This window comes from Perissodus microlepis, chromosome 14, assembly GCF_051167445.1.
Source record: "Perissodus microlepis isolate ML-2025 ecotype Zambia chromosome 14, ASM5116744v1, whole genome shotgun sequence".
NCBI classification, from domain to species: Eukaryota; Metazoa; Chordata; class Actinopteri; order Cichliformes; family Cichlidae; genus Perissodus; species Perissodus microlepis.
In genome coordinates, this window is record NC_140474.1 from 8,506,149 (window position 1) to 8,529,436 (window position 23,288).

At 39.6% G+C, this 23,288-nt stretch overlaps 1 protein-coding gene across 1 annotated transcript in view; it reads right to left on the reverse strand.

Annotated features, from left to right (window-relative positions):
• Window positions 1-21,774, reverse strand: part of gbe1b (glucan (1,4-alpha-), branching enzyme 1b) — a 94,538-nt gene extending 72,764 nt beyond the window's left edge. The window contains exons 1-5 of the mRNA XM_084949986.1: window positions 21,446-21,774; window positions 10,002-10,171; window positions 4,397-4,512; window positions 2,045-2,170; window positions 985-1,120 (exon numbers count right to left, since the gene is read on the reverse strand). Coding sequence (XP_084806112.1) covers window positions 985-1,120; window positions 2,045-2,170; window positions 4,397-4,512; window positions 10,002-10,171; window positions 21,446-21,627 — 730 coding nt within the window. The 5' untranslated portion in view covers window positions 21,628-21,774. The remainder of the gene's footprint in view (window positions 1-984; window positions 1,121-2,044; window positions 2,171-4,396; window positions 4,513-10,001; window positions 10,172-21,445) is intronic.
• Between the last annotated feature and the right edge of the window lie 1,514 nt (window positions 21,775-23,288).

Sequence of the window (23,288 nt, forward strand, 5' to 3'; positions counted from 1 at the left end):
ACAGATAGGTGGCACCACTGACAGAGCCTGAGTCAGTCTTATTGCCGTTTTACTCCCATCTCGATGCACCAAAGTTGCTTTGCAGACAGTGACTGAATGAATGGTTAAATATCTGGTCCCTGACTTCGAAGAAACCATCTCAAAGGCAATGAAAATGCAAGTTAATTATACACGGTGGGAATAATTTTGGACATACTGCGGTCTCCAACCACTATAGTCTCACATGTGAATGTACCCCATTGGAATTATTTTTCCAGTTCAAGTAAATGCACATTACTTATTAGGTAAACCTGTGAGTTTTACATTGAATTAATCAGAAGCCCGAGGAATGAAACACACACACACACACACTTACACATACACTGTTAAAGAAAATCTGTGACAAGTCAGGGAAAAAATGCTTAGGGGCAGAGGCAGGCAGATAGCGTTTCTCTAGTATTCACTTTGTGAGTCATGAGTATGAAAAAAAAAAAAACAAGTTGTCATACTTAGAGCCACAACTGCTGTGCAGTTTGGCTTGTGCTGTGGAGCCCCTTTTACAGAACACGATCCACTGGTCAGTGATCCCTTTAGGTCAGACCAGTAAACAGGATGTTGACTTGCTGATGTGGTATTATCTAGACAGTGTGACAGGTCTGCCACAGAAAATACTGTTTCTGGTGGAACAGTGGTACTCACAGTTGTACGACATGTCTGCTATGTTATGGACTAGTGGTGACAGTTACTAAAAAATAGATATTAAAAACCCCTCAAATGTTTTGTTTGACCCACGCTGTCGGCTCAGAATTGACATGTATGCAGGTATGTGACCTGCATACATGGAGAACATACGAAATATTTTCAAGTTGAAAAGCTCTTACTGACTGTTAGAAGAATGGGATCACAGCATGATGGCTGCTGTAGACGTCTTACAGACTTAAAGAGCTGAAGGATCCGGCAAAGAATAATCTTGCAGAGCTAGGGTTTTTCCATCTCACATCTTACCCAAGTCTTTTATGCGAGGCAGCACATTGGTTGTGAAGTTGTTGTATGAGGCGATCTTCCCCTCTGGAGAGCCAATTCCCACATGAGACTCGTATATTCTCAGGCTCGTGGGCTTCCTGGGTCGAGGGTGGATATGCTGAAGAGGTAACCAAAACGTCATGCACAAAATCATAACCGAGTCTGGGGCTTTTTTCCCCCCTTCTAGAAACTAAATCTGTTGAGCGCTTATGATCCATAAAGACAAAGTGTGGGTTTTTGCACAAATATCTCATCGCCGAGACGGATAGCTGCACACACGTAAAACAATAAAAATATTTATGATTCATGCTATCAGTGTTACACAACAGGAGAAGCATTTCTTTTTATACATAGTGCCCATTTCCTGATGGCTACCCACAAAGCCTTGTGAACACAGCATTTCAAGTACATGATTGAACTACTTGTAAATAAAACAAATATACTGCCAGTAAGAGGGCCCCTCTAATTAAAATGGTGCCAAATAACAAGTGATAAAGAAGGCAAGGTGGCCTTTAATAGCCTCTTAGTGTTTTGCTTGTTCACTAAGGACATCAAGTAGCATTGAGACACATTCAGCCTCACTCAAATCACCAGCATCGAGCACCCACATTAAGAATGGCCACAACAGCTTTGCATATGAGAGGCAAAGCTGATTTACAATGACTGTTCCTCATTTCAAGAAGGAATGGTGAACGTAGAGGGTAGCACCACATAAACTGTGGTTTTAGTAACACAATATTCAATGATTAACATCGTCTCAAAGCTTTTTTAAAAAATAATCATAACAATTAAGGGGATGAGCTGTTTTAAAAAATGATAGACATTTAATTTTCATTTCCTGGCACTCACTATTTGTTACACTTAGTACTGCAACAAGACACTGATCATCTCTGTACATGAAAAAAAGCAGCTCCAGCTCCAAAGCTGGTAGTAACTAATACAACATGGAAATGAAAAACACTGAATGTGCAGGTGGTTTTCATGCATCTATTTTTTTTTTTTTTAGGCAAAAGTCATTTTTAAAGGACATTTTGTAACTTACAATGTAAGGCTGAGGGGGATCCCAGTGAACCCAGTCGTAGATGACGGCTTTCTCCTCCCTGGTCACATATTTTGCCCAAGGCGAGATCCGGTAAAGACGCTGTCCCTCCTTTGTGTGAACCACCACCTGGGAAAATAAGACAAATGAGTGTTACGTTACAGCAAGGGCACCTAAACAATGACAGGGCATTGAAGAAAAGAAAAAAAATTGGGTGGGCATGACAGTCACTTTGCATAAGCGACATGGACATCTAATAAGCAGACAGATAACAGACACCACGATGCATGCTGAGGTGTCTACATTCTGGATTAAAAACCTACAGAAGGGGATGAAGGATATCTGTATGTAATCTAAAGTGAAATGGAAAAGATAAAGCTACAGAAGTCGGGGGAAAAAAGTAGAAAGGATCAACAAAGCACAGTCAGAGGCCTCAAAAGGTCTTCTTTGTTTGCTGCATGATGCAGCCCCTGGATGTATTTGATATTAAAGTCAGTATTTATTTACATCTGTTAGCCATGAAATGCTTACATCATAAAACTGTGCTGTTGCTCCCTCTCCATTATAAAGAAAGATGGTGCAAACTGTTGATGAAAACTGCCCCTTTTCCAGAAAGCCAGTTCCTACTCTCCAATGCCAAATTCACAGCTTTAAAAGTGTTATGCATGGCTCTCTGGGAGCACTGCAGACATGGCACGATGTAGGGGACAGAAAGCCACAGTACAGTATTGACTAGAAAACTTGTTGCAGTAAATTTGGATTCAGTGGTGATTTATGCTGTTGTATTTTGAGGGGTGCAGCTCTTTAATTGGTTTTAACAAAGCCACAGACCCATGTTGAGAGGGGATTTGAGCCAGGGAGCAATTTAGAAAAACAGGAAATCTAAATCATTATCCTTTGCCTCTCATCTATTATGTCTGCAATTCGGGATTGGAAGGGGGTAAAATAAATATAGTTTGGAAATCTGACAAGTTACTTTGCCTCCATCAGTCAAATAAGAAAGGAGAAAGCCAGCGTGAGAGTTGGAAAAACCCACCAAGAAATCGATCCTGTAGTGTTTCCCACAGTATGTGTTCACCCTGTTTTGTCCCCTGCAGAAACGGGCAATATAACCCAACTAATTCTGGCTACTGTTGAGAAGTAATGACTGTTCCAATGCCACCTGCCTGTGAGCTGTTGGCCAGACTCCCCTCTGGGGTTTTTTCATTATGGCCAGGCCACCTGGGGTTAGCTGCCTGGCTCCCCTTATGACATGCTTCACAGTTTATAGGATTAGGAAAAGATAGTTGGATAAATGGACTGGCATAAAGCCTGACAGAGCAGTGGTCCTTCACACAAATTGGCCAGAATTAGGCACATTAAAGAAAAATCAGATGGCTGGTAAGGCTGAGGGGGTGCATAAACAGGAAAAACAACTAAGAACTGGGCAATATACAAGAAGTTAGGTGTGGACAGAAAAGCATTTTTGATCGGTTAGATAACGCTTCTGTTCGTTCTCTACGGTCTTGCATAGTTGCATCATAAACGGCCCATGGTAAATACTGTACCCACATAAGGACACTGCTTGTTTATGGAGACAAATTGGGCACTGAACAAAGGGGATGGAAGGGCAAGCTGCTCTACATGAGAGTGATTGGAGCTAGGCTTGTGCTTCCACGAGGGAGTGCTGTGGAACTAATTCTAAAGTGGGGCTCACAGCAAGACAGCTATTCATAGGCAGCGGGGGTGCACAACGAAAGGCCAGGTGCCAGCGTTTCCATCTGCTTCTTATCGTCCTTAGACTGACCTCCGCTGACAATGGGAGCCGGGCAGCCTGTCCAGGGCGCAGGAGTTTGCCAACGATGACCCGGTCCCAAGGAGAGTGCCGCGGCGATGCCATCCACTCCATGCCTGGCATCTCATTTCTGGTTTATTTCTCATCCACACTGTTTGTTTGGGAGACAATGCATAATGGGAGGGTGCATTTTTGCATTTAACCCTGATGAATTATTTACTAGAGCTTAAAACCAATCATGTACACCCACTGTGGACTGTGTTTTGCGCCGAACAAACAGGGCACAATGTCCTGAGGGATACCCGCAACAGATGGGAGCAGAAATAAAAGCCATCAGTTGGGCTCCTCAGGTGTGTCTACTCTCCACTGCGCAGATTGTGTACATACAGTAATCTCCCTTCTGCACTGTGAGTATGACATGTTGTTGATGGCGACACGCCAGGTTTTCACTTGGTTCATAAGACACCACACATGACAGGGAATCTCCCACGAACATTATAGTGACAAGTCCCTGTGCCACTGAGGCAAGATGACACCTACTGAGGGTGTGAAAATAAGCATGAAGATGTTTTGTTCTCTACCTTGAGTTTAGAGTTATGATCCACAGCTGGAGAGTTGTCATGCTTGGGTGGAAGAATCAGTTCCCACTTGCCAAATTCTTTCTTCGTGTAGCGGTGGGAGAATTTGTCCCAGCCATCTATAGGAGAAACAGACAGCATTTACACACATCACTCTAATTGGTTTGCAATGTGGACACAAACATGAATTCTAATAAGCTGCAGCTGGATTAAAGAAAGTTGCATACAATGGAAAGAAAATTTATATCCGTCTTTTTTTTTGGATGTCTTGGCTTCTTTTGCCATGAACTGGTCACAGACCTGTAGGAGTAGCCGGATTTTCTTCACATTAAATTATTTGATTCCTGGATTTTGAAATGAACAAGTTTGAAAAACATGTCACAATTTTGTATGTGTCATTTGTTCCAGTGTAAAGAATTCGTTTTCAGTCTCAAATTGTTTATTTGTATAACATTAGAAGTCTTAGGAAGCGAAAAATGCATCATATTAGAGGTTAACTTTTTTGGGAAAAAGACATTTTTTTAAATGATTGCGGAAAAGTAAAAACAAGGCAAAAAGACAGTACTGTGCAAAAGTCAAACAACCTTTCACAGACACACACACAGTGAGCCAGCCTTCCTTGGAATCTTTTTCTTGTAATATTTATTCTTCAGTCCTAAAACGTTGATGGGTATTTAGTTTTGTTTTTTTTTAACTTAACATTTAACTATGAATCATTCAGGCTTTTTTTTTTTAAGCACCCAACTCAACTGAAGGGATGAACAAGCATTGTGTCTGCAGACAACTTAGCAAAGAGCCAAATTTAAATATATCTTTAGACACTTTGATACTAGCTGCCTGTCCTGAAAAGACATCAGTTGTTGTGATTTCTTTAGGTGAATCTTTGAAAAACCACAGTTTGACGTGCATAAAACAGAATTTTTTGCACCAACATGGTGATTTCCAAAGAGCTGTTAGCTGTAAACTTGGCATCTCTCTGGGTGGTTGCCGTGTGTCACGTTAAAAAATATGAGCAAACAAGATGCACTTCATTTCTTGCACTCCATTTGTCTTGACAATACTTTTTAAAGATATAAAGCATTTCAGGGTTAACTTGAAAGAAAGGCAGACGTGAAATATAAGAGGAGATCAGAGGTTAAATGTAACATGTTTGGATGCAAACTATAATGCGAATCCCCATACAACAGTACAATTTCGTAAGTGTTACCAATACCAACAAAGGCAGCAGAATGTGGAGCATAGTTTTAAAGATAAAAGGCATTTTATGAAAGTTTGACCTTATTTGAGCCTGAAGAAGAGGTTAGAGGTCCAAAGTAAAGTGACATTAAGAATTCCAACATGTCATAGTTTCACATAGCTCTATATAGCATTATTATCACTTTTACCTCAAGATCATTCTATTGACCTTGTGGACAGGTCAAACGTCAAATGTGACACATTTTTAATCTGTATACGGTACTTTGCATAGGTTGATAACGCATACCATTATTTGTAAGATTCATAGTTTCTAATTATAAGGTTATAAGCTTTACTCAACCAATAAATCGTTCAAAATTTTTCAGACTCTCCTGTTTACAGACAGAAAAAAAATGACACCCACACATGCATATACTACCAAAAACAAGAAAAGCAGAGGGCAACACAAGAAGTGGCAGGCCTAAAATCCTTTCTATGACTGGTGAGCAATATCTGAAAGTCATGTCCTTACAAAATAGGATAAGACACAGCAAAGACCTGACACAAAAGACCAGAGAGATGCAAGTGGCCTTTCAACTGATCCATCATCACAAATAGTCTCAGTGGAAGAGTGGCTGTCAAGAAGCCATTCTTAAGGAAACCCAGAGAAGAGGCTGAAGTGGGACAAATTACACAAGAACTGGACTTGACTGGAAATGTGAAATTTTTGGTTCAAATTGTTGTCAATGAACAATGACACCACACACAGGCAACACGAAAGTGGAGCCGAACAGAGACACCAACAGACATGAGTTGGCCTAAACTACTGAAGCAGTGTGGGATCATCTTGATAGAGAACAGAACAAAAGGCAGCCAACATCCAAAGAAGGAGCTGGTGTAGTGAGTTCCTGAAGACTCCTTAAAGAAATGACAAGAAAGCTTGCCTAAGAAAGCTCAGCCTGTGCTGAAGAATAAAAGCGGTCAAACCAAATATTGATTTTCAAGCTTGTTAGAATTGTACGACCTCTGGTTTTGCATTACATACTAAATTTCCATGTATATTTGCATATGTTTCAATAATCTGCTGTACCCATTTCCCCTTTTCCTTAAAAATATGAAGAAATGAGGGGTGCCTCTCTTTGGCACGGTATTGCAATTTGAGTACTGACACTTCAGTAGCCAAATAGTTAACATACTGTACACACATATCAAATTATTTTCACTGCATGTTATACCGCTATCTCACTTCCATCTTGCTTGTGGTCTTTTTAAAATTATTATTGTTATTATCGCTTTTGTGAAAACAGCATCTTATAGCAGATCTACAGAAGAAAAAGAGACTGAAAATCCACGTGTCCTATGTCTGTGCTTTATTTAACCACTAGGAGGAGGCACAATGAGAAATTTTAGTGTCAGACCACAGGGTGTTTCATTAATTTTAATGGTAAATATAACAATTAGCAGTTTCAGTCTTCCTTATTACTGCAGTGTGTTGCCACTTTGCCTTGTGCTAACAACAGCTTGTAGTTGTAGTCATCACTGTGGCTTTTGTTCCATTTCAATATCCCCCCTGTGGTCCAAACACCACTTTATTTCTCTGACTTGTACAATCTGTCTTTGCACAATTTAACCCCCCCCCCCCCCCACTTCCACCCTCCAAACCCTCTTACATAATTCCTCGTTGTGCTTTTTTTCCCTCCTCCCTCCCTTTTTTGGTTTGTTTTTTTTCCCAGCATTGTTCTCCAGTATCTTGTGACTTTTGCGACACCAAGTAAAAGCAGCAGGCTCAGTCATCTAAAAGAAAAACTGATAAAACACCACTTCACTGCTCACTGAATTTTATCTCTGAGACAACAACAAAAAGGCATATTCATAATGTGCTGATTCCACACTCACAACTGCCACTGACTAAGGAACACATTAGGACACAAAACATTTATTGTAAAGTGACCACCTCGGCATGTCATTTTAGGATGTTTTATTCTGTAAACCCACATCTACTTGTTATTCATGAGCAATAACAGTTGCAGGATAGAGAACAAATCAAAAGAGATGCTCAAGAAGTGACCGGATACTGCAGCAACACTTTTCACAGGGAGGCCAAGTCATATTTTTCAACAATTTATTTATCTCGCTTTTCTTAAACTCCTCTGAAAAAAAAAAACATAGTGCATTATGCACCCAACCTGCACCATATTCATGACTAGGGCTACTGGGGTGTTTCCACATTTACTATGAAACTGAAATCAAATAATATAACTGAGCCGTGTCAAAATGTAATCTCTCACAGAATTGAATGTTGGAATTGAGCTGCTGCCCAAGGTCCTGGGAAGATAATTAAAGAAGGAAACGGAACAGAGGAACTATGGAAAGAGGGGGTGGCAGAGACAGAACTAAGTAGTAGAGCAGGGCGATATGACCAAAAATATTTATCACGATATACATTTGAAAATTTGTGATAACAATATAACTGACGATATAATTGACACTAGACAAACTACTTTACAACTCCACAACTTTATTAGTTAAAAAAAAAAAAAACATCAATGTATTTTCACTTAAACAAGCAGCTGTTTTTTTTATCTGCATTAAAGTTGTATAAAAACATAACAGTGCAAATGTAAATTCCTTGCTGACAGTTTAACCAAAAGGCATTTCCAGTGGAAATTGGCCGACATATCCTCAGCATAACCATGTATAATATCCACAAAACTTAAAGAGGTTATACACACACAATACGGTAATATTATGTTGAAGCACAGTATGTATCACTCTGCGAGGCTACTGCTTACGATAGCCGTAATGCTCCGACAATCCATCAAGCGGTGCGGGTTCGTAGCTTAGCAAAGTCGCACTAAAACATTTGACAGATTTTCGAGCGCCGTGTACCACATAAAATCGTTTCCAGGTCAGTAAACACAACCAGAATTCATACATAAGGCACACGGGATTATAAGGGGCACTGTCGATTTTCAGAAAAATCAAATGATTGATTTTAAGTGTTCCGTATTTTCCAAAAAAACACGGTAATAACGACGGCCCGCTAGCATGCTCTACCAAAAATAGTGCTTTATTGTGTATCTGACGGACGAAAGCTAAACCAGTTCCACACCACTGAAGTTGCAGCATTTTTCTGGTTCATCCGTTTCATTCAACGATCCGCTTTCACCCTTGTCATTCCCCGTCGCCTTTTTCGCCATGTGCGTATGAAAACAAAAGGCACTGCGCATGCGCGTTTTACCCATATTCTATCGCGATATTTAATTTTCCTATCGTTGCCCAACATTATACCGGTATTACCGTGAACGGTATGATATGGCCCAGCCCTACTAAGTAGCACAGAAAATGTCTATATACAATAAACATACTGCTAATTTTTTGCATATCGTGTGCGGTTTTGCACACTCTTTACCAATTAACAGTGCATGCATACATTAAATCTTCCTAAGGAATGAATAACTTTGGAAAACTTTATGCCAAGGGGGGGGGGGGCAGGGACCAATAATAATAATAATACTACTAATAATAAAAATAATGGTTGTGAAAAACACTTGAGAGATGAGAGCTTGTCTCAGTCAATCATCTTAAGGATGATACAACGAAACAATGTTGCTGTATTTTTCACTACATCCATTAACTAAAAATAAAATCCAAAAGTCCATTAAATTACTTCCAAAGTTGCGACCAGAGGGAATAGAGATTTCAGTGCAAACACAGAGGTTGCACTCTCAACAACTTTGCAAGCGATGATGAAATAACTAGCTGCTAAAATATTAACAAACACTCCCAACATTCAAAAGCTACCCTTCAGTATGCAAGTTTATCCCGTGTAATCAATATCTTCCACATTTCCAACTCCCATGTCGGCTGTTCAAAAGTGATGATACTGTTGAAACACGGCACACTGTGCGTTTTCTTAATTTCTTGCCCTTTTGTGTTCAGGAGCGCAAAAATGTCAAATCTTTTATTTAATTTATTTAATGCACTATGAAGACATGCAACCTTTCGCTCTGCACTGAAATCTCTTCTCTTTTTTTTTTTTTTGGGGGGGGGGTGGGGGGTCAAACTGTTTATGCAGCTTCAAATTAATTTGCATTTTTTGTATTTTAATGTTATTTAGAAAATGATTGCTACTGTAGAAATTTACCAGCTTCACCTATGTTTTTTTTTTTTTTTTTTTTTTCAGCATAATGAGGATTTCTGCTGGGAGTAAAGCAGATGGGAGATTCCCCAGCACACATGAAGCACTGAAAAAGAAATAGCATTGAGGTGACAGTGACAACTTTCCACCTTAAGGGTGTCCAATCCACATTGTGTCAAGAATTATACACAGCAAGAAAGTTCACTAAGCTTAAAGGAAACAACTCAGATATCACATGCACAGCACCCTGGTGTCACAGACAGAACAGACGGTTCTTCTCAAGCTACTTACTGAAGTCGCCTGTAAGGAAGAGGGCTTCTGCAGCTGGAGCCCATTCTTTAAAATACAGGCTGTTGTCAGGCCTTCGCTGAACACCGAAGGTATTGTAACTGCGTGTGAACTGGTCAAAGCCTCCCTCAGCCTCTTCCAGCAGGAAAAGTTGCTTCTGTAGCAACTCATACCTTCAAAGCACAGAGAACACATAAAAAACATGCATGAATGAAAGTCCTCCAGTTAATGTACCATTTGATGATTATATCTGATATTATACAGTATATTATGCTGAATAGATTCCAGGAATTCTGCACAGAATAACTTGCAACTGATTTTTCCTCCCATTGCATCAAGCTGTCTCCTCTGCTTCTACTTCAGCTGGAATGTTCCCTTTTTTTCTCCACACTTTTCTCTGGATCGAATCGGCTGTGGATTTATAATAAATCTGAGGTTAATTCTTTAAAAACTTACTGATTTATCTCATTTGGGTTTTCTTTTAAAAAATTTTTCATTTTTATTAATGTTTACTCTCTGTAAGTGGAAGAATTACCGTTGTGTAACTTTTAAAATATGCAATAAAATCATTCTTGCGAAATTCATCACTGTGCAGTTATTATTTTTTATTTAACTGTGTATTCATGTATATATTTATCTAATTATTTTTTAGTTAGCTGTGTAACTGTGCACTAACCATGAGTAGCTCTCCTAATTTCTGCTAATTGTATTTTGAAAGGTACCATACAAAGGCTTTCTATTTCATTCTAGTGTCATAATTTACATATAAATAAAAACAAAACAAACAGAATATCATATATTATTTTATAAACATTTTCCAAGTTATATAAAGTAAAAGATCATTTGAAACTACACTGATTAAATTATTTACTTGTAACTAAGGCAACACAAGAGCAAGGGCATGTAAACACACACAAAAAAAATCATTGCTAAGCACCAAATTATAAAATCAAAATCATACATAATTTCCTTAGGGATTGATAAAGTGTTCTGATTCTGATTCAGGTATCAGAAAATGAAGTCCCTCTGCTGTACTCTGTCGATGTTCAAAAATTCTTCTAAAAACTGATTGTTTTTAGAAGAATTTTTGAACATCGACAGAGTACAGCAGTCAGAAGGTTTCACCATTCATTTGTGTTGTTCTACGCTAGATCATCATAGCGTTAAAACATTCTCTTATGCACTTCATGCATGTATCGATATGCATATGAAAGTCGTCCATAAAAGATTTTTTTTTTGGGGGGGGGGGGGGCAAAAAACAAGCACATTCAGCGGCTCATAATATTTCTGTGCTCACAAGTTTCCAAGGTCTACCCTCAGGATGCAAACCTGCCTCATAGCATCAAGAATGTGTGACTACAGACATATCCTGAGAGATAAACCTGTCCGTTACCTTCAACTGCAAAGGACAGACTAACTACTTTGCAATTTATCTCACTTAAGTTCCAGCAGCCAAGCCGGTGTCCATATCAGATCCCCTCCCGGTAAAGAAAGCCTCTTGCAACCAGCAGAGTTAAGTGCACTCCCTCCCCTATAGCCCTGAAGCCAAGCTCAGACTGGCCTATGAATGCCCTGGGGCTAGTGATGATGGGCTGAAGTAACAGCGCCATTTCTCAGCAGCTGCTCCCTGTGTTGAGCATAGTGGGTACAGACAGTGGTTGCCAAATGTAAACCTTTTAAGTCCAACGAACGCTGCCACATGCTTCCTTTGCCATTTTGTCACAGTTTCAAGAATATACTGAGAAAAGGGACAAAGGATGGATTCACACAGTGGCAGTGCTTCACTGCCACAGTATTAGAAGGCATGAAAGTCATGTCTGTTATCATTACTAATGGGTTCAAGGAGGTTGGAGCAGAGGGACTCAAGAGCCAAAATCCAGTAGTGTATGGATGCAGTCATCTTTTACATTGGGTTCTACTTCAAATAAAACATAGTGAGTTTGGTTGGATGGGTTAAAGGTACAGCAAAAACAAATGTTACGTTTATCAAATATAAATCAAACACATGCAGTATGTCTCTCCTTTCCGCCCTGTGCATTTATCTAAAAATTGAGTTTGGATTAAGTTGTTAACTCTCCTCACCTCAATCCTCGCACTGGCTTTATATTTCCATAAATATCCAAATGTTTTACATTAGTTGCAAATTCTACAGATTACTACAGTACTGGACTGCACATTGTATCCATAGTCAAAATTTGTCTGCGAAACATTCTACCATCTCCACCCACTTTTCTTCACTGTTAGCCATGAAGTCCTGAAGCTAGCAGATCAGAATCATGACTGCAAAACTAACGGTCTCCCCACAACTTCTCTCTTCCTTCTTGCATTCCCTGAAAACTAGATTATTTGTCAGACAATGAAAATATGTGTGCATTTTATATTTTCAATTGTAGTCAGATGTTTAACCTCCTAGGACCTGGCGTCCACATATGTGGACATCACATTTTGGGTTATTTAGACCAAAATACTCAATCTTGCTCTACAAGGGCCTGATATCCACTTACGAGGACATTATACTGCAACTGTTCTATCGAAATTTTAAATGAATATCTCATATGTGGCTCTCATTTTTCTTAGAAACAAAAATTAGGTAAAAAAATAAATAAATTAAAAAAATATCAGGTAATTCTTTGTTTTTACATTCATCAGGTCCCAATCAGCCCAAATATCACAGAGAAATTAAAAATGCATGCCAAGGAAGAGTTTGGGTCTTAGGAGGTTAAAAAATATAATCATTATGCAATGTGATATATCTTATTAGTACTTGATCTCTTTGAGTATTAAGAGCCATAAACCCAAATAATGCCGTTCTTAGCCCTTTGACCACAGTGGAAAGAAGCTGTACACTGTTAATATGCCCAAACTAACAAATTCTATATACTATTTAGTGAAGCTTAAAGTTTGATATGAAAGAACACTCTTTACCAATCCACTCCTTTTACATAATGCTGGGGTCCATTATCAATACCAAAATATTGATTATGAACTAAGAGAGATGAGACAGACCTCTGGTACATGGCTGAATTTTATAACAGGCTTCTCTATAGAGCAAAGCAATATTTCAGTTTCCGAGAGATACACCGCTGCTCATTTTGAGGTAGCAAACGACTAGAGACACTACTAATCCCTGTTGCTTGAAATTACAAAAGTGTTTTGTCCCGTCTCCCATTCAGTGGTAATAGAGCAGTGGGAGATTATAGATGTGAAGAACAGATTTCTGTCCTGGATCTCTTATCTTTTGGTTTAGATAACTTCTCTATCTACAAAGATATTGGAAAAGAAAAATATCCTGTGGCACAATTGAGAGATCACACTTACTGCAACACCACTTCATACAACAAAATTCTCATCCCCGTGTCAGATAACTGACAGTTTCAGACAGAAAACACATTTTCACTTAAAATATCAAGTTAGCCAAATATTCCTTAAAGGCTATAAGTTTGGTTTAAACTGCAAAGACAGAATATTCATTCATCAATGTTTGCTTAGAAAGTAACTATGTTGTTGCTATGTACAACTGCATAAGGACACCATAAGAATGATGTTATTTTTGTACAAGAAGAGCAAATACGGATTCATTTAGAATATATGATATATGTATATCTGTGGGATATACATGGTTTAATTAACAGCAGGCATCTGTACCTAGTAGTCTTGTAGTAGTCTTCATTGGCTTTATTAAATTGCCTGCAACTTTAGAGGACGAACTGGTCACAACCAAAGTGAGTTCTAGGTATTAATCCATAACTTCATCAATCATTCATACCTAATAATGACTCCGGACACAAAGAAAAGATCAGTCGGAACCTTATGTTTAATACGTTTCTGTATATCAAATGTAATGTTTTAGAGTTATGTTCTCACTCTCACTGTGTTGGGAGGTGGTACTGACATAATGTTGCTGACAATCAGTTGACTTGGAGGGTGATCACAGCCCTCCAGGGTCTTCCAGGCTGCAAAAGCTTGTCAAAATAAACAGCCAAGCTTTTACTTAAATCCCATGTGGTGTCAGTCCTCTTGGTTTATGTTTTGGTAGTTTCTGTTCAATACTAAAAATCTGATTGAAAAACGCATTTTCCTTTTCAGGCTTTTTTTTTTAACATTATTGTGCACATGGGTGTTTTACACTTTGGTACTTGGGGTAATTACCAATAAAGTACAGCAACCGACACCAATAAACACTTAATAGTATCATTAATTAAATAAGGTCTCACTACACATGGACAGAACTTTGTGCTTATGAAGTCATAAATTTGTAAAACTACTGTATGGCATTAATATTTGGGTGTTTCGTAATATTATGTGTCCCTCAAATACACTGAGGTACCACTTCCTTTATGCAAGGCTGTGATTTCAAACAGTAAAAATAAAGTAAAAATATTTGCTATTTTAAGTTACATGCTGAGACCATGAGGACAAGAGGGAAAACATAGACCTTTGGATAAAGCTCTGCTGAAAGCAAGACCAAAGTCCAGAAGGCACAAAAGGAAGCTAATGAGCTGGCAACAGCTCTATTGAAAATCAGAGTTAGGGTTTAGCAGGTGCTTGAGAAGGTAAGCCAGAAAAGAGCTCACCATTGAGAAATCTGAGGCTCAAATATCGTCCAAGAAAGCAGACCAGCTGGAGACACTCTCCTGAATACAAGAAATGGGGCTCAGAAACAGCTGGAAAAACTTGACTTCAACTCTGAAGCACACAGAGAAGCAGTGGAGAATCGATCATCTCCAGTGGGAGAAGATCTTCCCTCCTCTGGGCCACAAAAGAAACAAACTCTGCAGGAGACTGAAGTGGAGTGGGCAAAAAAGCAGAGCAGCATGACGTCGAGATTGTGGTCTTTTTGTCTTCGGATTATCCTAAGAAAAGTTGAATAGTCAAGCTCTTCCCATGCCCAGCAGCAGGAATGGATGCCAACTAGAATTTCTCTCTTGGGAGCTGGGCAGGAGGGTCTCTTTGGAGATTTTGTCACATTTATATTAAGTTACAAAACTTGGGCTTGGTTGAGAACCTTTTTCAAGGAGCTGTTGTTCATCTTAACACACTTTTACTTTACCATGGCACCTTTCTGTTGATTCTAGTGTCAAACGCCATTTTTTCAGTGCAACTGTACAATGACAGTTAATTTTGAAATTAAGAAAATGAACCAAGTTCAAAGAAATATCTTAGCAGTTAAAATAAGTAAGAAATTAATAAAGCATTTAAACGAGACAGCTTAAAACAACATGCTTTGGTAGTAGGGTTTTTCTTGCCTTGGAAAACGCACAACGGTGAGCACAATCAGTCTGTTTTACTTTATCTGACAGAAATCAACACAGTTTCACAGTGCTCACAGTGACAATGCTAATTTGTTAATGTTACAAGGTCTAATGTCTACCACACAACCATCTATTTTTGTGTTTTGTTGTGCTAATGAGCAGTTAACTCAAAGTACATGTGAGGGTCACCTTCACTTGATTAGACATTACACAAACCTTTCTCTTGCCTCAAAGCTCTAATTATAAAAGCATAACAATGCAGAATTTTCTTTCTGGTGTTAACCAGAAACATAATAATGATAACCAGCAGCTGAAAGACTTTACCTAGTCTTCATTATATATCAAATTGACCTTATGGAATGTCTTTAATTAATCTACTAACTACAATAATTGGATTATAATTGGAATCATGTGTTCATGTAGTTTCATGGCTGAGCCTGATTGCGCGTGTAGAAAACTTCTGAAACTAAGGATAAATTATTTGTTCTCCTCCTCTCTTCTCTCTGTCTCCCCAATCATGATTGAGTAGATGGAAATAGTTCTCTGAATCATCTGTTAAAGAGCCTGATGGCCAAAGTGAAGGCCTCAGCGATGTGCATTTGTCACTACATCTCATGACAGAGCAGAATCGTGATTCTTCCATTGCCTCCTTGTATGACCTTGCTGTGCCCGAGGACAAGGTTGCAAAAAAAGCACCTGATTATTTTTGTAAATATGGCATCACTGCTGGACACTGCTGTCTGTGTCCATGCAAGAATGAATGAATGGAACATTATAGCTCAGGTCATGTTCAGATTAGTGAAGACTTGGGTGAAGACAGTCATCTTCTCATTTCTGGCACGAAGGAAGTGGTTCAGGAGTTGCTTGGCTTGAATCCAGCATGCGTGTGCGGCCTCTCAAACTGCTACAAAGAACCACAAAGTATTCTTAATCACGTCGTTGCTGTTCTGAACTTCACCAGGTGCGCAAGTTGGGAAAGAAAAATGTGTCTACAGCACAGATGATGATGAAAGGTTGGACTGACAAAAAAAAAAAAGCGCCAAAGCCAGACAATTTGAAACAGCAGATGAAGTGTCAGTTTTCTTGCCCATCCTTTTCCAGTCTGCATGGGTGTTACAGCAGGCCCTATTGCTGTGAACGGATTTAGTTTATCAACACATCGGATTAGCTGTGTTGAAGCAGACAATGTCACGTGAATAAGTTAAAACCATATCATTACCGAGAGAAGACTGTGTCTGATTCAAACTCTTGTCAAAAATAGTAAAGCTGCCTTGATGTTGTCCTCTGCTGCACTTTTGCTGTGTCGTAATCGGGTGTTGACACTTCCTGTGCTGCAACCATGTAGTTTTCTTGTTCCAATCGGTTTTCCTGCATTTCTGGACTTTAGTAGTGAGGAGGTGGACTGCTTGAAACTTGTAGTACACATCCGATCAAATCCCAGTGAATACAGGTGTCTTTAGATCAGACAGTGAATCATTGACCATGTTTAATTTATTATTATCATTATTATTATTTTTAGATTTTTGTTGTGTGTTTGTTTCCCTGAGGTAAGTTTTACCCTCTCAAAAGAGATAATAGCTACTGTAACTAAAATACGGGTCAATCCTTTAAAGAGGGTTGGTGAAGATGCATGCAAGAAGGACTAATCATGTATCAGTTCAGTTCCTTATTTTCTGATGTGACAACCCAAACTCATATCTGCAACATGACATTCATGCCGGACACACTCCTCCTGCATGAATGTCACAGCATTCATCTCGTCTCCTGGCTGATAACTCTGAGTGGGTGTGGCTGTTTCTGTATAGGTGGCCAGTTGTGTCACAAAAGTTAAACTGTTACCTTCTTCCTTAAAATAGAAGAACATACAGACAGTGTTGAATTGGCTTTGCAGCTTTTGTGACCAGGCCAGACATCCTGAAAGTCTATTCCATGTGCTCTAAACACCTGCCACATTTCAAAGAATGCGCAACACATTTTTGGCATGAATGCAAAGCATACCTAAAATGATACTGTTATGTACCTAATGTTGTAGAATAAGCACGCTGGGTGGCTGAGGGCTGAGGGCTGGTTGAGTCAAGCAACAGTGGTACATCTGAGAAAAATAAACACAAAAGGCAATCAAGATGTTTCTAGTGGCCTCCAAGAGTGAGATTTAGTCCTTTTTGGGGGATGGTAGCTCTAACTGAAGTTTCTTTAAGAACTTCTGTTGCTGCTCCACTCACTCCACTCACTTATTCCTCTGTTTGAGAGCATTAAAGCCCTCCTGAGTTGCACACCCATGTGTGCTGTGCCATTATTTTCACTGCCATTCTGGTGCAGTCCTGTTACAAGATCGCACCGATGAGGTGATGCACCACTGAAAAGTAGGTTGTCATGTTGACTTTGGCTCTTAAGCACTTTCATGTCTATCTCAGCTCCCCAACTATCCAATCGCAGTTTAGCGGCTGATGCGTTGGATGTTGTTTTTACAGTCCTCTAATGCTGAAGACAGAAGAAAAGACAAGACTCTTAGTGGTGTTGGATAATGGTTAATGCAACGCTGTAATTCAACACTTAAGGCTGAAGAAGTTCCACACGCCTCAATTAACTGGCACATTTGAGAAGTGGGAAGACACCTCTCCTGTGCTAGCAATGGATTTTGCTTAAGCTGCCTTTTATAGTTTTGTTTATTAATTATTAGTTCAGATGGGAATTATGGACAGTCTTGCTTTCAGTCTAGATTTCATTAGTTTTGCTTTTTGTTATTAATTTAGGGGTAAAGTCCAACCCTAACAGTCCAATGCATGGCTGGTTCAAGGTCTTCCCTCCCCCCCCCCCCGAGCTGGTGCTTCCATCTTCTTTATTTGCGTTCGATTTTTGCAAGTAAATATTTTTTGTCTGATTAAAAATTCTCTGCAGCAACTTTGTGGCATCTCATGTGTCGTGTTCCTTTAAGCCATGGATTCGGGGACTATAAAAGTGGTGTTAGTTTGATATCTTAACCAAATCAAAGTCCCAGTTTAATATTTTCCGTCTGATTACAAAGCACGTCTTGAAATTCTCTCCACAGATGAGCTGAACTCTGCACCCTTTTCACACACTCACTGTTATACAATTGGACATCTAAATTTAGAGTGAGTGTTAAGGTCTGTTGTGTTGTGTATGACTGATGGTGACAGCTGAAGCACAGAAGTGTCAAGAAAGTCTGCAATAGCCTGGAGAAAGACAAGAATAAGCTTTTCTGCTTTTTATCTTGGCTCACATAAAAAAGGGGCTTCCATACAGGCCAGGAGCAAGGTGACTTTCAACTAATGTCATTAACGTTCTTCCTAGTGAATGGGGCTAAAGAGAGACCTGAACATTTGCTCAGAAGTTGATTGATGAAAGCAAAATTCCTCTGTTTAACTCACATCTTTGTCGACCCTCAAGCAAAGACAATAAATGCTTCCGAAGCCACTTTCAAAGAAGGCACATAAAACATCAATTTAATTTAAAACAACAGGCAGTATTCCAAATCTTCTCTAGCCTCTCTTCTAATAATTCTTATTAACCAACCAAGTGTGCATGTTATCCCCTTTTCCAGCTTTAACTCCTCCTTTACATTTCCCCCAGTCAGAGCATCTGCATTCATAGTCATCCCTTCAAAGTCAATAATTAGCTTTTCTGTAAATATATTACATCACCATCACAAGCAGAAAACTGAGAATTATTCCTTTTACTTTGAGATGAGTTCTGATGACATACGCAAATCTGTGCAGTACTAAGGAGCATTCCCAATACTCCCTACTTTCATTTGATCCAATTTAAGAGATGCATAGGGCCCAGAGCTGCAAAATCCTAGCAGCACTTCCTACAGACTTGCGCAACAGGAAGAGTAAATAATGAACGATATCAACACGGCACTGCTCACTGGGGCTGTAACCTGCGTGCAATATCAACGGCTGTTTTCACAATCAATCTGAAACTAGCATCCTGATAAAATGAGAGCTGCCTGCAACCACAGAATAACTAATTAGAATGGCAGACCTGCAAAATCTACTGGAGTAATTTCAACTGTGCACAGTATCTGTATCTGGCTTGAACCACAGTTCAACAAACCACAGCCTGAGCAGCCTTGAGCAATGACATCACAGTGAAATCTAAAGCATCAGCCTCTGTGGTCATAGGTCTCTTTCTGATAAGCCAGCTAAATTCTTAGTACTGGGACACAGCGTGACACCACAGCCTGAGAAAGCTCCTGATTTCTGTGCCTGCGTTCATGATACGGTGTTTGGACTCTGGGCCTTAGAACACCAGGGGCTTATCAAGAATTAACCTTCACACAGCAGCGATCCTATATGTAAAATAATTTATGTGCAACTTTCATCAGCGGGACAGGTGTTTGAGACACGTCTAGGGCTCGGTGAAGCCTAAAAATCCCAAGCTGTGTCTGAGATGGAGCTGACACGCTCATCTCTCTGCAAGGCTAGAGCCCTGCTTACATGCTTGAAATACAAAGCAGGCGGTTCCTTACCTGCCACATTAGAAACCAGATTTGACATGGTAATGAAAATTGATAAAACTATATAGCCCCTAAGCAGAGTTTTAAAGCTTAGTTTCAGGCTCTGACCCTGCGGTGAGCAGAAATGATAGCAATCTGAGCTGTAAATCATCATCACCATTTGGCAGTAAGTTAAAAAAGAACATAAGCATGACTCCCCCCCCCCCCTCCCCCTTTTAAATGACTGAAATGAGCCTGATGCCCTCACACCTATAAAACAGTTCATGCTATGATCATCATTGTATAATATTCTCTCATTCTGCAGGGCTTTATTGTTTTTACAAAATCCATCCGTTCTTTAAAATCTAGTCGGATTATCAGGTTAAAAACACGTGAAAAATAAAAAGGACATTTAAGTAGCAAGCAGAAAGATTGCACAATTTATTGACTTACAGTGTCTATTTACTGTTGGAGGTTGATGTACATGAGATCAGTGCATGTACCAATGAAGGACAAGGTTTTGTTTCCCCCTTTTACCATCTCGTGTAAAGTGCTCCAGAAATGCAAACTTTTATTCTTTTTAACTGAGGTTTGTTTTAATTGTCACAATAAGCAAACAGTCGTTCTATAAATCCCTGTAATTTTCACTGTGTTCCCTTTCCCTTGGGTGATAAAAGTGACAGAATAAACAAAACTAGCAGTCTCTAATTAGAAAAGAAAAATGACATTAATTAGCTGAACTTTAACTTGAGCTAATTAAAGTTGAACAAATTAATCTGTTTTAGGATTTGTCAAAACTTTCCACTGATTTTTTTTGTTAAATCATGTGACTCAGTGTGGCCTGGTCATAAAACTCTAGGAGTCTTCTTCTTTGTGCATTTCAAGTAACATGATCTAAACTGCTACTCAATTCATTAACCCACACACACTTTATACATTTACAAATACCACATGCAGACACACAAAGGCGAGTTCTGAAGTCGTGCATTCATACTTATATATGTCCAGAGTTCAAGTCTAAGCTGGAGAAGAACATCATGCAACATAGCATAACCTAGTCCACTTTGCATGAAGGGTAACTCGTATTGTAGAACCTTTAACCCTGAAAAACAAACCATTAGCTGCAGCAACAGCTTTTCTAGCCACAAGCCTCCTACGTTGCAGAGCTACTAAAGGCGGGATAGAAAAAAAACACTGTTATGAAGAGCAAGGCCTACAGAAAGAAAAAGCTGCCCTGAAGATGCTGGACCCACTAAACAACAAGCACGCATCTGACAGCATCACCTCAGGAAGCAACGTGGATGTCAGCTGACTGAGAAATACGTGCCTGCTCTCCAAGTACCACGCACAGGAAGTTAGGAGACGACTTGCCCTTTCTCAGCAACTTGTCATGTAAAACGAAGAGTTTCTGGTAGCGGTTCATTATTTTTGCATAAGCCGAACACCTCTCATCTCCTATGAACGCGTTTTATTCGGCTGACTGGGAGGAGAAAGGGGGGGCGGGGGTGTAAAGCTACTGCGCACGGGTGGGAAACGTAGCTCTATGCGACCTCTATTCGCTTGAAGTGTCAAACCTGAAGACGAGGTTGTGTTGCAAACAACGGTTTTTTTCTAGTGTGTGTATGTTTTTAATTCAAGACACGAATGCCACTGCGAGCGTGGGTCTTGCTCGCTTGCCTGGGGACTGGTTTTGGCGACAAGCTGTTTACAAAACCGCCGTTTGAGCCGTGCTTTACCTCCTCCTGAAGTCCTTTTCGTACGATTTGAGGTAGGGATCCATTTGGAGAAGGCAGCTGAACTCAGGAATTGTAACATTATCTCCCAGGTCTGCCATGGTTTCTCCAGACCAAGCCAATCGAGCACCGACTGCTGCTAGCCGACCGGACGGACTGACAGCTAAAGAACAGAGAGCAGGCATGCACTGTGCGCGAGGCTTTAGTATCCGGAGACAACAGCGAATCAGGGTGCCGCATGCCAAGCCCTTCCCATCACAACGTGCTGTGTTCCAGCAGGTCAGAGAGGAGACAGCTAAACTGTGCAGTGCTGTAGTGTAACTTTAAGGTAACAGCACAGGAAGCATCTGGCGCGTCAGAAGAAAATGAGGATGTTGTATACACATGAGCAGCTTTGTAGGCTGTGGGTTTGCCTGAGTTTGTGGCTCAAAAGAAATTCCATCTCCACAGAAATCGGATTTAACACAGATGTTGAAACATGTGGTAGTCAATTGTTGGATTCACTGTTAGCCTAGAATTACTGTTACTTGGCTGATAGTATCCTGACATGTAGCCCACTGGCTGTACTTTTATCCTCACTAAATGTGGACATTTATTGTCATAAATGATCTTTCCAGAGGCTGCCACTGGCATCTATAACTAACAGGAATTGGCCAACAACTGTGTATTTGAAACAGGTTTAGCAGACAGCTCCCAGTAACTCCTGTCTACAAGCTGTTGCAGGCAAATGTCACATTTTCCTTCACTCTCATTATCGTCCAAGTCTGTCTCGAGAATTACTGGCTAATATGGTAAATATGTTTTTGTAGAGCAGCCACCAGGCTGCAATTTTCATGAAAAATAAATTGTTTTTGTCTGTGTGTTTGTTTAATTTGCTAGCCACATTAATTTTCCACAGTGTACAATCCTGTCTCATTTTGGACACTTAGTGAGTCTTTCACTTAAAACAGGAAAACATAAATTTCACAGATGTATCCCAATTATGCTCACTGCCTTTTCATGTCTCTAAAGAAACAAACTCTTTTGATTTGAACACTCCCTTGACTTAATCTTGCAGTTCACAAAGGATATTTTAAGTCCATCTACTGGTAATGTCTGACAATAAAATCCACTTGTTCTTTGTTATGTCCAAATCTTTAATGTCGGGTGCAATGAACAGCTCTCTCGGGGCCACTACTGGAGTGTTAGGCCATTTTTAGTTTTTTGTAATATGTTTTTTTTCTTTCTTTATGAAAATAATTTCTTAGTGACATGTATCAGTGAAATGCAGTATTATTTCACAATTAAACATGATTTCCCTCAATTTTTGGAGGTTTTGTAAATTAAAATGCTGTGCAGTGAGCCATGCTTATAAAAATGCAGATGAAAATGCATTGCTGTGTGAAAACCTTTTTCTGTACATAACTTCATGGTAAAAGTGAAGCTTTGCATATATATATAAGTGACCTGCCAATCTTCAGTATGCGCTTCTGCATTTCATTTAAAGAGATCCCATGGTAAAAGCACATCAGCATTAGTGTATGTGAGGTGGTGGTTGAGGAGAATGTTAGGTGTTGCTGAACTCCACTGTAATGCAGTGAATGTATGCTTTTCTACAGATTCAGTATCTACTTCACCTGCACTTACTCCTTTCTTGAAGCTATCTTTCTAAAATGCAGAGCTCACACTGTTTTTATCTAATTGTGGCCTCAATAAGTTTTAGCCCAAGCTACTTCACTGAAGTGGCAGAACTAAGTTGAACTCAAGAAGGATAACCTTGCAATAATTTAGATTAAATTCCTGTTGGAAAAGGCTGATAAATATGCACGCCGACTGAAGAAATGGCACAGGTCTTGAAAGTGTTGTC